At 38.6% G+C, this 16,513-nt stretch overlaps 1 protein-coding gene across 2 annotated transcripts in view; it reads left to right on the plus strand.

Moving 5' to 3' along the window:
- ZFR (zinc finger RNA binding protein) overlaps window positions 1-16,513 on the plus strand; it is a 47,821-nt gene that overhangs the window by 10,430 nt on the left and 20,878 nt on the right. The window contains exons 3-8 of one of the 2 annotated variants that reach the window (XM_080363015.1): window positions 8,882-9,164; window positions 10,899-11,043; window positions 11,782-12,000; window positions 13,265-13,512; window positions 14,561-14,752; window positions 15,852-16,152. In XM_080363015.1, coding sequence (XP_080219141.1) covers window positions 8,882-9,164; window positions 10,899-11,043; window positions 11,782-12,000; window positions 13,265-13,512; window positions 14,561-14,752; window positions 15,852-16,152 — 1,388 coding nt within the window. The remainder of the gene's footprint in view (window positions 1-8,881; window positions 9,165-10,898; window positions 11,044-11,781; window positions 12,001-13,264; window positions 13,513-14,560; window positions 14,753-15,851; window positions 16,153-16,513) is intronic. The other variant, XM_080363016.1, reaches the window with a different exon arrangement.

Genomic DNA, 16,513 nt, shown 5'->3' on the forward strand with positions numbered 1-16,513 from the left:
CTTCATGAGCACCAGAATCTCTTTTGTAAACTGGGGCAGCGCTTTTCCTAGAAGCCTTCCCTGTTAACTCATGCACTCGTTCTTGAAGTTCCCCAGTAAGTTTATTGTGCCACGTACTCATATCTTCTCCCTGCTCACGTAGGAAGGACCACAGTAAACCTCTGATGGTGGCTTGCCTGTGTTCTCTCTCTGGAGATTGAGAATGCCTTCTCTCTCTCTCTGGGGATTGGAAACGCTTTCTCTCTCTCTCTGGATATTGGAAATGCTTTCTCCTAATAGCTGAAACATTGGTTCGTACAAATCATGAGTCGTGTGTCTTCCCCGAGTGCTTTCATTTCTCTCAACAGCTTTTCAAAACAGTCAACAGTTACTTCACTCAGTTTCTCCACCCTAGAGACATAAGCCCCTAGGGGATCAGAAAGGTTTTCCTCAAATTCCCAGAGCCGCTCAGTCATGTCATTAACACTTTGTCTACCACCAGTTGACATGAACATTCCTGCCAATATCTTAGCATATGTAGGTGGTGCACTTTGTGAGAATCTGCACCACATAGACCGTGTACACTCAACTCTATCTGGATTCACCCCCTCCTGGCTATCTGGCCCAAAATAGATAATCTCTCGCACAGCTAACTCTCTCAGGAACTGGATACCTTGCTCCATAGTATTCCATTTCCTTGGTGTGCATTGACAGTCATCCTTGTTATGAAATCTTGTTTTCATGGCTGTCAAGAGTCGGGTCCAGAGGGCCATGGAGTTGGGCTCACTGGCAATTGCCCTATCAAGGGTGGAATCCCTTGATAGAGATCCTAACTGTTTGGCTCCTCCACCCTCCAGTTCTATTGTTTCAGCCCCATTATCCCAGCACTGAAGCATCCAGGTTAACATATTCTCACCATCTTTACAAGTATAGTCTTTTCGCAACTCTCTCAACTCACTTGGAGAAAAAGACTGGGTAACGGTCACTTCCTCCCGTGATGATGCCCCTTGGGATGAATGTGGCCCCTTGCCATCATCTGCAGCCTGATTAGTCTTCCTAGTCACTTTCTTACAACTGGCTACTGATGCGGATATGGGCTTAACATTATCGCTGGGCTTGTTTTTGCTACAACAGAACAATGCCCCGTATTTGAGGAAGAAGCTTGAGCCTGAGTAGCCATGGTGTTTGTGACTGGGGAAGTGGCGGCCGCAACAGCAGCCCCTTTTCCAGCCTCACCAGACACCATGCAACTCTCATTGATCAAAAGATACACAAGCCTTCGATTTAACCTAATCTCTCCTAACAAATATATGAATACTAATATATTTGTCAGGAAACTCCATGAATATTTGAAGTGCTCAAAAACATCGGTAATCGGCTCAAATGAGAAGGGAGAAGTATGCTGAGTCATACCTTCCCAAGATTCACTAGCCTATTTAGCAAACACATAACTGGAATTTAGCTCTCCTGGCGGTCTCTCAAGGTACAGCAGAAAGGAATAGAAACTCATTATTGGTTGCACTACCATAAAGTAAACCATTGCCAAACCACAGAGTACCGTTATAAGCATGGTCCAGTTCTTTGTTGTTATATAATGTAAAACTCTATTGACAAGAAACATCCAGAGAAAATAAGGAATACTTGTGCACAATGTATCAAATAACTTACAGAAAATATACCATAGCATTTTTCAAATCAAAGTAATTCACCTCTACGTTAATACCACTATACAATATTCTAAACACCCAGACCTGCGACTCTTATAATCCTATGAGTTGGCACCGTGCCGGGAAAATTGAAAGGTACGTCTGATCAGTTTTTAAAACCTCCAATTTTTTCCCGTGCCACACCACGCTGGGCCTGCCGCGTGGCCACGTGGAGCCGAGCCGCGCTCAAACAAAGACACGGCAGACAGCGACACCCAGTGGCCGCGCTGCGCAACGCTGGGCCCGCCAGGTGGCCGCCGAGGCAAAGGCTGATGGCGGCGGAGAAACGGCGGGGCGCAGGAGCACGCGGGTCTGACCCTGCCCTTATAAGTGCCAAAATACTAAAAATTTCTCAAGTCCCGAATTTGCCCGCATTCTCCACCAATTATCTGTCGTGGCTTGATCGTGGGGAGACAATCAAAACCGTGGCAGATGGTTTCCCTTCACCCTTTTCCTCCCTTCAGCCCCCCCCACCCCCATCCCTTCCCCCTCCTTCTCACTAGGATTTGGGGAGGACAGGAAAAGTAAAGGAAAAGAGAATTGGGAAACTTGAAAACGTTTACTAAGACTAGGAAGACGAACACAAAGAAAAATAACACAGAAACAAATATTGTAAAACCAGTCCTGAAGTCCAGCAGGATCCCACGGTTGAACCAGAAACAGCACAAGACCCTTGCTTGCAGGAACAGCAGAATGAAGGAAAGCAGTCCGATGAAAAAGAACCGATGCGCCGAGCAGCCGATGCAAAAAAGAGAGCAAGCCAGTCCACGTGCTCTGCTTTTATATGCAGGAAATAGTGAATGGGATTCACAACACCAGGACACATACCCAGAGTCCTGTGTCCAGTGCTGGGTTCCCAAGTACAAGAGAGACATGGCCACAGTGGAGAGAGTCCAGCAAAGGGCCACAAAGATGATGAAGGGACTGGAGCATCTCTCCTTTGACGAAGGGCTGGAGAGCTGGGACTGGCTGGCCATGAGAGGAGAAAGCTGAGTGGGGGATCTGCTTGATGTATATAAATACCTGACAGAAGGGCACAAAGAGGACAGAGCCAGACTTTTTCCGGTGGCCCCTAGAGACGGGAACTGAGGCAATGGGCGCAAGCTGAAACACAGGAGGTGCCTTCTGAACATAAGTGAACACTTTTAGACTGTGAGAGTGACTGAGCACTGGCACAGGTTGCCGAGGGAGTGGTGGAGTCTCCCTCCTGAGAGATATTCAGAAGCCATCTGGACATGGTCCTGGGCAACAGCTTGAGGTGGCCCTGCCTGAGTGAGACTGGACCCCAGATGACCTCTAGCAGTCCCTTCCAACCTCAGCCAATCTCTGATTCTGTGATTTTGACAGGGAAAATGTTAGTAATTGGTATTTTTTAGGCAGAAGTTACATCTTAATCTCAGTTCATTTTATCTTGCAAGCTATCATTGTGAACATGGTTGTTGACTAGACTTGGATAAAATCAACGATTTCATAATGAAGAAAGCAGTATAGGCAATGAGCAGTTCCTTGTCTGCAACTGAGTAGGGAGGTGGGAACAGAGCATATATTGCATCACTGTTACAGGCACTTGCAGTTACATTGTGATGTACAGTGGGGAAAACCTTGGAGAATTTGGTTGGATTTAAATCAGATAGTGCAACTGATTGTGAAGATTAACAAAGCAGTAAGGGTGAATTGAAAACATGAGGATATTTGTCATTGAGGTGATTTATTTGTAGTATATGGTTTAGCTATCCAGTAGCAATCCGTATTTTTTGTTTGTAAGGAATAATGCAAGGATGTTTTTAGAAACAAGGAAGAGGAAGGGAAACTCAAACTTGCTGCAGAGAACTGTCTTTGTTAGACTGTGGGTAGTTAAATCATAGAATACATTACTTGGAGCTGCTGAAATTTTGATCTACATAAACTGAAAAGCAACAGAATTCAAGAGGGGGTTGCACATTTGCATGCCTTCAGACCTCACTTTGGATTCTTAGTGAACTGGGTTACAAATAATGTTCTGTTCACAAAATATTAATAATAGGAAATATAATTTTTGTTGAAGTTCTAAAAATACATATTCAGTCCTCATCAAAATTTTATGCCCATGGTGAGTGACAGGCTCTAGAAAAACGGAAGTACAATTAACTGTAGTCTGTAGTGCAATATTTCATTTCACCATTTTTGTGATTTATTGTTAAGTGTGTTTAGGAGGAAAAACGCTCTTTATTATCATTATCATTATTTTGTTTTTACTTTGCTTTGCCCAGGTTCTGTTAACACACTTGAATTGTCATCTGACTTATTCAGTAGTGCCTCTTCCTGAGTTCGGATCTGCAGAAGCAGCAGATTGTACTGCTTCTTTCAGTTTTTGTGGGGTTAGGGTTGTTTCAATCTTCAGATCCCTGAAAGAAAAACTGCAAAACTGTGTTTTTTGCTCTTCTGCTACTAACAGAATAATCTATGAAACTTCAAGAAATCTGGCAGTTAGGTCTCAACAAATATGGTTTCCTAAATGCTAAAATGTTCAAGTGTTCTTAAAGGTTAGATTTAAAAAAAATAAGTCGTAGTCATTTTTTTTAGTACAAAGAATTTGTATTGTAAAAATTATTTTAAGAGTAGCTTAAATGTTGTGTTAAGCCAGCCTGAAAATCACTGCTTTAAATGAAAAAAAAACCTGCAAGAACTATGTTTAAAAATGGCAATTTCTGAGGAAACTTGCAGTTTGGATAGAGACAAAATTGGTTTTAGTCTTCATCTTAACTCTATATCAAAATAGCATTCTTCAGAAAACTAAAAAAAAAAAATTAATATCTTTGCTGCTAGAAAGAATTTTCAGTGTTCAGCACCCTAAACACAGCTGGGGTAGCAGCAGTATTAGTGTGGGTGTGTTGGTTGTTAGTACAGAGATGAACTGAAGATCAGCATTTTTGTTTTTCTTTGGCTTGTGTGCACATGAGTTACAATAAATTTTTGTTTTAAAATTTAATCAGTCAGTGTGAGGAAAAGCAAGGCTTATAGGAAACCTCTTATGTGCTTCCTTTATATATGCTTTTTACTGGTTATAATTTTACGTGCTATTTGTCTCATAAGGAAATAGACTGCATTTTCCTGAAAATATGTTCCTCTGACAATAACTACAGATAACTGTATTAAGTTTCTTAATGTGTGACTTACTCCACTAATACCTTAATGTATAAAATATCTTACAATCTTAAGTCATATAAAGTTATTAACTGGCAAAGTAGAAAGCATTGTATCAAAGCGTTGTATTTTTTTAATATTGTTAAAATGCAAAACATAAACCTTCCTACTTTAAATTTACATTTTCACAAAAAAACCACATTTTCTTACTAGAAAAGGGCTATAGATGGAAAGGAAAAAGGACAGGAGCCCAGTGTTCTTCAGAAATTAATTCAGTATTTGTTTTTTAATTGCTCGTAATTCTCTGTCGTTCTTGGGCTGATACATCAGAGGAAATCCAGATGTTCTGTCAGTGTTGCTGTGTAAAAGTAACTAACAAGTGAGGGTTCTGCTATATTAGATCTAATAATTATAACCAGTTCTCATCTAAGCTTTTTTTTGTGCAATAATGTTGCTCATTTACAAACCCACATTGTATGGCTTTTGAAGTTAGAAAGACCTGGGTGGTTTTGGAACTGCAGAACAATGTTTTGCTAAGTGGACTCCACTACTTCATTTATTGCTATTTTTCAGCAATTTCTACCTCCCAGCCAGCTTCTGACTTAATTTTAAGTGTGCTGCCAGCTTTTTTTCACTTTGGAAGTCCGTATTTATTTTTCTGTATCAAAAACACTGCTACGGTTTCTTTGTGGAGTTTAGAAAAAGGTTTTAATTGCTTCTTGAATATCCTGGGTTTTGATAAGGGGGTTTAAAGTTACCAACAAATTAATCTAGTTATTTTAATAGCTAGTATGGAGTAGTGATGGCTGAAGAATGTTAATTTTTCTGAAGAATGGCTGAAGAGTGTTTGCATGCCCTTAGCCCATAGCACATACAGAGTAATTCGGTTCAATTTTTCCCCGCTGTGTTAGGAGATTAAGCTAAATAGAATTACTTGCTTTGTTGTGGTAAATAACACGCATGTGGTTTGCTACCATGGCTCAGCTGTATTTCATTGTTGCTCTAATAGCTTGATCACGTGTGTAGATCTTTTGGAGTCTTATTTATTTGGATTAAGTTGAAATACTTGATGTGGTGCAGTAGGGAGAGTTATTCCTTAAGGTAGAGATTAGTGAAACAATTGTAGAGAGTGGTAGAGGTGGTTAGTAGTATTAGTACAGTTAGACAAATTAAATGAGTAATTATCAAATAAGAATAATTGCAGTGGAGTTCCCTAGGGATGGGTTCTGAGTCTTGCTTAGTATTTGTTATTAGTATGATGTGTCGTGATATTTGATATGAGGAAAATACTGTTAACACACAGGTAACTTTACAAGAAGCTGCTCTGGGGAAGCTAGACTGTTGGAAGGAGAGCATGGTCTGCAATAGAGTGAGTAGCACAGCTGAAACTTCATCTGAAATCGTGCATGTGGGTCTTGCCACCTGTAGTCAAGAAAGAAGAGTAGTACTGGGATAGGTACAAAGGTGAACTGCAAGAAAGATCAGTGGAATAGGCAGCCTGGTAAAATAATCTAAGAGGAGATAGGTTCATCTCAGCAAATGTGATGAGACACTAATTATCAAAGAAGAATAAAAACTTTTGTAAGTTAAATGAAGAAGTTGGCACAAAAGTATATATGTTAATGGCATGAAAATGTCTGGTAATTTTAATCACAGAATCACAGACTGGTTGGGATTGGAAGGGACCTCTGGAGATCATCTCATCCAATCCGCCTGCTAAAGCAGGGTCTCCCAGAGCAGATCGCACAGGAGCGTGTCCAGGCAGGTTTTGAATGTTTCCGGAGAAGGAGACTCCACAACCTCTCTGGGCAGCCTCTTCCAGTGCTCTGGCACCCTCGAAGTTTCTCCTCATGTTTAGATGGAACGTCCTGTGCTTCAGTCTGTGCCTGTTGCCCCTCATTCTGTTGCTGGGCACCACTGAAAGGAGTCTGGTCCCATTCTCTTGGCACCTGCCCTTCAGACATTTATAAACATTGATGAGATCCTCTCTCAGCCTTCTCCAGGCTGAACAGACACAGCTCTCTCAGTTTATCCTCATAAGAAAGGGTGCTCTAGGCCCCTCACTATCTTTGTAGCCCACTGGTGGACTCCCTCCAGTAATTCCTTGCCCTTCTTAAACTAGGGAGCCCAGAACTGGGCACAGTTGGAAGGTTTTCAGGGAGAAAAGGGAATGGGATAAATTTAGAAAAGATGTGACCATGAATTTCTGTAACATAATGTAAAACAACTTCTAAAAAGGATGAAGCAGTCAATTCCAGAATATTTTTCTTGTAGTCTTGCAAACTCGATCACTAGCTCTGCATGATGTTGCAGAAGCAAGGGGAACAGATTTGCTAAAGTAAACATGGTCATAGAACTGTACTGGCCTTAGAAATCATATGATTTGGGCAGTTAATTCTATACCATGATAAGAAATTTCAATACAAAAATAGCACAGGAGAAGTGAAACTGTCTGTACCAGAATCTTATTAATTGTCCTGGTGATAATGATCATAATCCTCTTCACGATATTAAATACTGAAAAATGTCACGTAGCTTTAGTCATATATATTCTGAGAACAAAAGCATTTTCTTTAATAAACTGGCTGGTACTGTTACAGAATATGATACAGAGCCAAGTTAATGCTTCCTGGACAGGTCCCTGTTCTTTCTCCTACTCCCGTTTGTTTGGGGTTTTTTTTCCTGTTTCCCTATGCATAATTTATGTGCGTTCTGGCACTTGGCAGACTTGTTTCGTAAGCTCCAGTGTTTCTAACACTTCTACCATGGGATTCTACGAGCCCAGCAAGCAACAACTATTCTCACCATTTTCTGCTAGATTAATGACTTAAATCAATGCACTGAGTATCCTGACAAGTAGCAGAACTAGCACCAGGGATGACATAAGAAAGCACAGCTGGGGTTATTGTGTGAGAGGAGGGAAGAGTATGAGTGAAGGTAGGTTGGAGCAAGACTTTTCTATTGGCAGGATTGGACTGGTGATGTGTTCAACTGCAGCCTGAGCTAAACAATCTGCTCTCTGTTTCCTCAATTTAATGTGGTTTTAGCAGATATATATGATAATGATAGTTACCTTCAAATTTGTGACTATTTTACACTTCTGTACTGTTAGATATGTAGGTAATGCAGTCTGATTTTATAGGCTGTTACTCACTTTTACCATGATAAAATAGTCTTCCTGAATTTTCTGGTGGAGTCCAATTTCTCACCTTAAACTAACAAAACAGAGCCTTCCTATGTATGTCAAGTAGGAGGAATTGTTTCAAGCAGTGGTAGAAGCTACACCAAAGTGTTTCAGGCTGTTTTCTTTCAATTATTGTACTGAGAAATTGAAAATTAAATGAAATGTAATTGTGAGTACCACTCACAGCTGAATTAAATTTGAATGGAATGCAAGTGGTCTTTTAAGCAATCGGGCCTATGATGGGCAGAAGGTGGATTCCAGGCATGGAAGTCCAGTAGTAATGAAATTTTCCACATCACTGTTCTAAGATTTATTTTTTTTTTTTAAGGTATTGAAGTTAATGGGTTCTGCTTTAGTTAAAATGACAAAATCAATTTTCATAAAAATAAACCAATAAAAATTACTATAACCACAAGGGAGTTATGGAAATGTATTTTGCAAAAATAATGGTATCTATAGTTAAAATGTGGTTTGTTTCTGGTAGTTATGTCAGAGAGAATATTGGGGGAAAAATGCTGTAACTTTTTATTCCTTTTGGTCTTGAGCATAACGGTACAGTTCCATTGTACCACTGAGTATGTTTGTTTCATGTGAGATTTTATTTTTCATTTTCTTCTGAAAAATACAGGTTACTACTTCTCTGCTAGGCATGGAGTTGGTTTTGAATTACCTTTTAATAGTGCTATGGAGATGTGAAACCCTATAAAGATTTTAAAATATTATTGAACAACAGTGCAGGATTAAAGTGTATGCATAGATGGATAGCTGCTGCAGGTCTGTCTGTTGAACAGAGAAGTATTAATCAAATCTGGGATTTTGAAATGTGTAGGCATTAGTTTAGTATGTTGGATTGATATAATTATTTACTTACTGTCCTTTTCCAATATAGCCAGCAGCCAGCTTCGGGTGTAGCCTATTCCCATCCAACTACAGTTGCTAGCTACACCGTTCACCAGGCACCGGTTGCTGCACACACCGTGACTGCAGCCTACGCTCCAGCAGCAGCTACAGTCGCAGTAGCCAGGCCTGCCCCGGTAGCCGTTGCAGCTGCCGCAACAGCTGCCGCGTACGGCGGCTACCCTACAGCACACACAGCCACGGACTATGGTTACACACAGAGGCAACAAGAAGCCCCACCACCACCACCTCCTGTCACTACGCAGAATTACCAGGTGGGTTAAAAAAAAAAACCACAAGCTTCTGTTGTACAATTTTTAATGATGTGGTAAAAGGAAGAGGCCTCTTTGGAAAAGAGAATGTGGTGATACTTATATTTTTTTCTTGTCTGAATCACAGTTTGAATACAAGTCAAATTACTTAGCAAAAACTGATAGAATGTGAAGTGGCTGCAGTCTCATATGTCCTGTATAGAGGATTATCATCGCTAGTACTGCAGGAGCTAAGGTCTAGACATTGGCACAATAAGTAATGAACTGATGTTTATCTCCAAGTGATTTTGTGAAACTGCTATTGAAAAGAGTAGTACCATCTTCTCTCAACTAGCTTAAATGTTTCAGTGGCATGCAGTAAACTGGGTCGTGGAACTGACGTAGCTGGAAAAACTGTTCAGATAAAAGTTTTCAGTGGAGGTAGTAGTAGTGTTCCTTTGTCAGGTTCCTGAGTGCCACAGAAGTTCTTAGTACTGAACATATGAGAATAGAACATTGTCCTAGGACAGGAACAAGCCTTTGGGTGGTTTTTGGTACCCTTTGTGAGGTCACTGCCTAACCTCGTGTTCCCTTCTACAAAAGGGAACTGTTTGTCTGTTTCGATCTTGGATGCTGAAATAAGATGTGTCTTGTAATATTTTTTGAAACTTTTTAGTCCTAAACTCACCAAGACATTATCTAGAGTCTAATTAGTATTTTGATTTGTTTAAAAGGAGTTGTTGCTGAATGTTGTCAGTTCTTTTGTATAGCTTTTATAATTTGTTGCATATGGTAATGAATCATGACGTAGTAGGATTTTCTCATAGCTCAGGTACTCATAATTACCAGGTCAGCTATGAGATGCATTTGGATAGAAAAGAGAGTCCCCTAAACTGCATAAAAATAGTTTTATTTTACACTGGTTGGATGGAACATAGATTTTATTGTTGCATTTCTTGGAAATAAAAATAATTTTTATATCTCAGTGCCTTTCAGCTATAGTAATTCATGCTTTACTACCCCTCAGTAGATTAACTCTTTATGCTTTACCATGAATATGGTGAGGATGAGAGAGTATATGTTCATAAATACAGTGGCTTCCACGCCCTCCCCTTCTAAGCTTACTAGCCATCTCGTGAATTCTAGATGTGTCAAATTGGCTGCTTGCCTTGCTATTGTAGATAAGATGTAGTTCCTTAATGGACTAGTTTTGAAATATCAAGAAGTAAAGAAAGCTTTAAAAGTACCACTTTCATACTCTAAAAAACAAAACCAAGGAAAGTATTGTTAGTGATGGGATTTTTAGAGCAAATAAAGGGTCATGTTTGTAAACCTGTGAATTTATTGAGTTTTATAGAAATTCACATTTTGTGGAGATCTGTAGTGGTTTTTCACATAATATTTTACAGAAATGTAAACTGATACAGTCATTATGAAAATTATGAGAGGAGTTGCTTTTCAGTAACAAAAATAATTTGGTAGGGAAAGTGATTTAATGGCATGAGGTTAATTCCTGTTTAAAGTCTGAAAAAGATGATCAGAGTTGTTTTCAAGCCTGAAGTATCTGTAAAAATAAATTTATTTAATGCATTTATTTGTATGTACTGTATCTGTAAATGCTTGGGGTTTTTTTTAATCTACCTCAGCAAACCAGAAGAAAACACATTGTTTCTTTGACTCTGCCAGTGACTTTTATTACTGCAGGTATATACTTGAAGGAGAAAGTCACTGTTTTTCTCCTTTTTTTTGAATTTGCAGGATTCCTATTCTTATGTTCGATCTACTGCCCCAGCTGTAGCTTATGACAGCAAACAATACTATCAACAGCCGACAGCAACTGCAGCAGCTGTGGCTGCTGCTGCCCAGCCTCAGCCTTCAGTAGCTGAGTCGTACTACCAGACAGGTGGGTGGCATGATTCAAACTGCTGTCATTATACACAGTCTGTGTGCTACTTTAATAACTTAAAAATAGGGGGGTTTCATATTTCACATAATCCAGATTCTTTTTTTTTAGTTTAGTCGTGTAATCTCTCTCAACATGTAGAAAGATTTGCTCTTCCTAGAACTTGAACATTATTGTGACATTTCCATATGTAGCTGTATCTGAGGTTTAGATTGTTTTTAAACATACTGAAAACTTAGTTCTAGGCAAATGTCTTGTTGATGTGTCTAGAAACATTGCTGAAGTAGGCTCCAGTAGTCACTGGTGGGTTCATATGGTGACTTGCTTAGAAAGACTTTTTTACTTTTTTAGTTACTTAATGTATGTAGTTATTAGTTTCATGATTGCTACAAAGTATACATTCTATTTACTTTTTTTAACTTTAATAGGAATCTTTAAGTGTACTTTCATTTACTGTGTTCTAGTAAAACCACTGAATGAGGAGGTTGTTTAAAAACAGGGCATCGCAATTAAAAATAAAGAAATCTGAGGCTAACTAGTGTGAGCTGTGACATGATTAACAGTTGTGTGATACATGGTACACAATGCATAACCATAACTAAAAAAAAATACCCAACACCAAAACCACATTACACATTTATCGCCCAGCATATAATTAAGTATCACTTAATATGATTTGCATTTCATTCAGCTAAAATATGTCAATGTTTCTACACTTTTATTTTCTATCCTTATCAGCTCCAAAAGCGGGATATAGCCAGGGGGCAACTCAGTATACTCAAGCCCAGCAAACACGACAAGTGACAGCTATAAAACCTGCAACTCCAAGTCCAGCAACAACTACGTTTTCTATATATCCAGTATCCTCTACTGTGCAGCCAGTAGCAGCTGCAGCTACTGTTGTTCCATCCTATACTCAAAGTGCGACATACAGTACAACAGCAGTTACTTATTCTGGTAAGAATTTTGTATATTGTGTTGCTGGGATCGTTGCAGTTGTTACAGGAGAGGGTTTAAATACTCAGAATTTTAGCAGTTTGTTTTCAGTTCATCATAGTCTACTGATATGTATCAATCAGTTCGGTCGTTATAATGGCAAAATTTTTTGCTGTATCTTTAGAAGAGGTTTGATGTTTGTATATGCCTATTTTGTTACATGTGAGAATATGCAGAGCATTGGCGTTCTGTGTGTGGCGTTTTGTGACTTACTGTAAGGTTTGGAGAGAAAAGATATGAGACAGAAAAAAATAAGGAAACACGTCCATGCAAATACTACTCAGTGAAATTGGAAGAGAGTGTGCTGCCATCAACAGCAACTATAGAGACAGGGAGGACCAGTCTAAATCTTGTACATTTGGGTTGTCTTGACCTAAAATGGGAGGTGAATAGGTGCTTAAAAAGACGTCCCTTCAAACATTAGAAATCCAAGAAGTAGTTAAACATGAAAAGATGATAACTTTCTGGCAAGATGGTAATGAACTGGCATATCACAGCTGCCTTGAAATTGTTTTGTTCTGTTTTCTGTTTAAAAAGGGATTTTAAGACTTCCTTGAGACAGAGCCTGATCAGAGGATTAAAATAGTTGAAGCAGTAGATGTAGAAAGTTTATGGGAAAATTGGCTTAAAGGTATGAAAGACCAGTTTCCTTGATTTATTCAACTTTGATACTAGAAATCAAGGACTGAATATTCAGGTTTTAGCAAGCAAGCAGCTCCTATGCACTAAAATAACTTAAATCAGTGAAATATAATAGCACTAGCCATTCTTTTTTTATCTTCATTTTCCCGCTTTCATTTACATAAGGTCTGTCTTCCTTGCCATTTTGAAGCTTGAACAGTAAATCTGGTTCTAGAAGACTGCTTATTTCAAGTGTCTTTGATAAATCTTTTATTAGAACTCTTGTTATATTATACTCATTCTTACCAGATGTACCAGGAAATTTCGCATATTCTTTAGGAATGCTTTCATACCTCTAACCTAACTGTGTGTTTGCAAAGATGTGTCTAAAATTAAAACTCTTCCTGATACAATTGATATCTATGTATTTACGTACTGTGAAACATGAAGAAAAATTCAGACTGCCTAAGAAGATCTTAATAAATTGTTTATATCCTTCCCTGCCTCCTTCAAGTCTATTATGCAACATGTTTTCTTTTATTGTGTTATGTAATTGATACATGATGTACAATGATGTAACATTTATTTTATTTTGATCTTTGAGGTACCTCTTATTCTGGCTATGAAGCTGCAGTGTATTCAGCTGCATCGTCCTATTACCAGCAGCAGCAGCAGCAACAGAAACAGGCAGCAGCAGCTGCTGCTGCTGCTGCTGCAACCGCTGCTTGGACAGGGACCACCTTTACAAAAAAGGCACCATTCCAAAATAAGCAACTGAAACCAAAACAACCTCCCAAACCACCCCAGATCCACTACTGTGATGTTTGTAAGATCAGCTGTGCTGGACCACAGGTACCTGTATTATGTAATATTCTGCTATACACTTTAGCCATAATTTCTTCAGCTAAAAAACCTGACCCTTTTAAGAATACTGATTAATTTTTAAAGATCTGATTATATAATTCTATTAAAAAAATAATAAAAGGAAAGTATGCGCTATTATGGAAGGGGTTCCTCTGAGAAAACAAAAAGATATATCCCCTTAGCTTGTACAGAGAAGCTTCAGCTGTGCTTTTGACATCGGAAATATTCTAAACATTGCATTTGATTTGCTTTTTAACGTAGCAAACTTCTTAGAAAATACTTTTTTCAAAATTGTGGAATTACATACATTTTGTAAATGGTAAGCCTGAAAATTTAATGTTCATTATATTCCAGCATCCCAGTTTAGTTTCGCAATGGGTACAACTGCTTAGAAGGTAGATACCTATTAATGCAGAGTGTTTATGTGCATGTCTAGCTGAACAGTTCTTGCTCTTTATGTAAACTTGTCATTATTTCCCACCTTGTCTGCTCTCTAGATTGCCAGTGTTGGTATAGGAACAAGTAACAACTTCTGCCTTTCATTTTCAGCACAGCTTTATTTGTGTGCTACCTTCTTTTGAATTGCTTTTTTTTTTGTTGTTGTTCTCTGGATACAGTTAATCACTGTAGTCTTCTAGTTTGTGGAAAATTCAAAATCAAGAATAATTGAATGCAGTGCAGGAAACTACAGCTTTCTGATCTTATCAGGTTTTCAATGATAATATCTGTTGACCAGTACTTGATTGAGGAAGAGAGAAATTAGACAAGCCCGTATCGTATTACCTAAAAGTAGAAGAAAAGCTCATCTTGTATTATCTAGAAGTGGAGTCCTGGGGTTGGAGAAGAAAATTTCTTGGTCTTGGAAGTGGCCTGCTAATGCCATAGAGCATGTCACATGGAAGAAATGTTCAGTGTAGGAAGTATTTCTTAAACAAAGTATGAGGTTTATGCTATGTTCTGTATTACATGTATTCACATGAATGATGAAAAAGCAATACAAAATGGTTTGTTGTGTGCGTATTGTTTATTTGAACAGACTTACAAAGAGCACTTAGAAGGTCAGAAACACAAGAAGAAAGAAGCCGCATTAAAAGCTTCTCAGAACACCAATAACAGCAGCACTTCTGCTCGTGGAACTCAGAATCAGTTGCGCTGTGAGCTTTGTGATGTGTCTTGTACAGGGGCAGATGCTTATGCTGCCCATATCCGTGGAGCAAAGCATCAGAAAGTAAGAGTTTTCTCTTATTCTTACCATACAGGTCAGTCGTATATTTCATCTTGTCATTTTTTCTCATCCTTGAGATGATAAAATACGCAGAAACTATATAATTTGAATTATTTTGCTTAAAGACACGTAGTTCTGTATTTTCTTTCAAACTTATCCGTAAGCTCAATATTGGAGGGGCCTGGTTGGGAGAGAGGGGGAAGAATATTGCCACAGCATCAGTGAGGAGAGGCTGTATTAGGGAGAGTATGTAAACTGTAGGAAGAAGGTTTTGAGTAAGATGGGAAAAAGAGTTAATGAGGACATGCAGTAGCATGCTTTTGCTCTCAATAGTTTTCAGGACCTTTCTTGACATTTGTCTTATTTATCTGGTGCTGTGAAGCTTTAAGTGTACTTTGAAACACTGTAAGCTGAGTCAGTGCCAAGAGACAGGACTGTTATGCATCACTCCATGGTATTTCTTGCAGAGAAAATTGTCATGTGGGAACAGGGAACAACGTCCTGTAGTAGACTTTACAATTAGTATGTTTAGAAGACTTGCTGAGCTTGTTTTCCGTACTGTTTGGGTGCAGTTAGGTGGGCATTCCGGAATAAAGACTGTGGGCCTGTATTTTAAATTTGGCTATACAATAGTTAATGCAATGGCAATGTAGAATGTTTGTTTAGATATTACAGGTTTTCCTCATAACTCTGGAAAGATTTATGTCAGTAACAGATACAGTATTAATACTCAGTTTTTATAGCTCTTTGCATCTCAGAATGCAAAGTGGCATCAATAACGCCATTCCTATTAAAGTAAACAAATCTCATAGCAGCTTTAAAACAATTTTCCCTATATAATTTTTTGTTAGTACAAGAGCAGAAATTACAATTTAGGTAGACTTGCCTGGTGTTCTTTCTTTCATTAATAAGCCAACTTATTTAATTTTTGGGTTCTGCCCAGTGGCTCTGTAGGTTTATGGAATATATTATCATTATATATTATATTTAGCCAACTTTTTAGTTATGTGGATTTTTTTTTGTTATAACGACGTTTGTGTTACATAGTTTTTCACAGTTACCACAGGGAGATCATATTATGAATTTCTCTTTATTCTTATAGGTAGTAAAGTTGCACACAAAACTTGGCAAACCCATTCCTTCAACTGAACCAAATGTGGTTACCCAAGCTACTTCCTCAACATCCACATCTGCTTCCAAACCAACTGCCTCTGCTTCAAATATAGCAACTAGCAACAGTACTGTGAACTCCTCTGTTGCATCCTCTGCAGTGAAAATTCTTACTCCCACGGCAAACACACCACTTAACACTGCGTCCAACAACAAAACATCTTCAACTGCTGCTAATATAGCTGTAAAGAAAATATCTACACCGAAAATAAACTTTGTTGGCAAGTACAGAAGTCAGTCTTTATTTTGAAACCTAACCTATTCTATTTTTTTTTTAAGACTTAGTGCAGCAAATATGAATGTATTCAGTTAACTTTATGCATGAGTAGATATGTGTTTGAAGAATTACTGATAGGTGAAAATAGAGCATAAATAAAAGTTTTGCTTCAAAATTTATGGTGTTTTCTGCCCAGTTGTCTCCACATGACGTCTCTTGGACGCTTCTAACTTCATACAAAGTGTCCCACATTTGGTTTCTTATGTAGTAGCTGCTGGAATATTGCAGTTTACAGTCCAGTTGATCCTAACTTCAGTTTACAGCCTGGGCAGTAAAGCCAACCTGCAGTAGGTTTGCGGTTGATAACTGGGCAACTG

This window comes from Nesoenas mayeri, assembly GCF_963082525.1.
Source record: "Nesoenas mayeri genome assembly, chromosome: Z".
NCBI lineage: Eukaryota > Metazoa > Chordata > Aves > Columbiformes > Columbidae > Nesoenas > Nesoenas mayeri.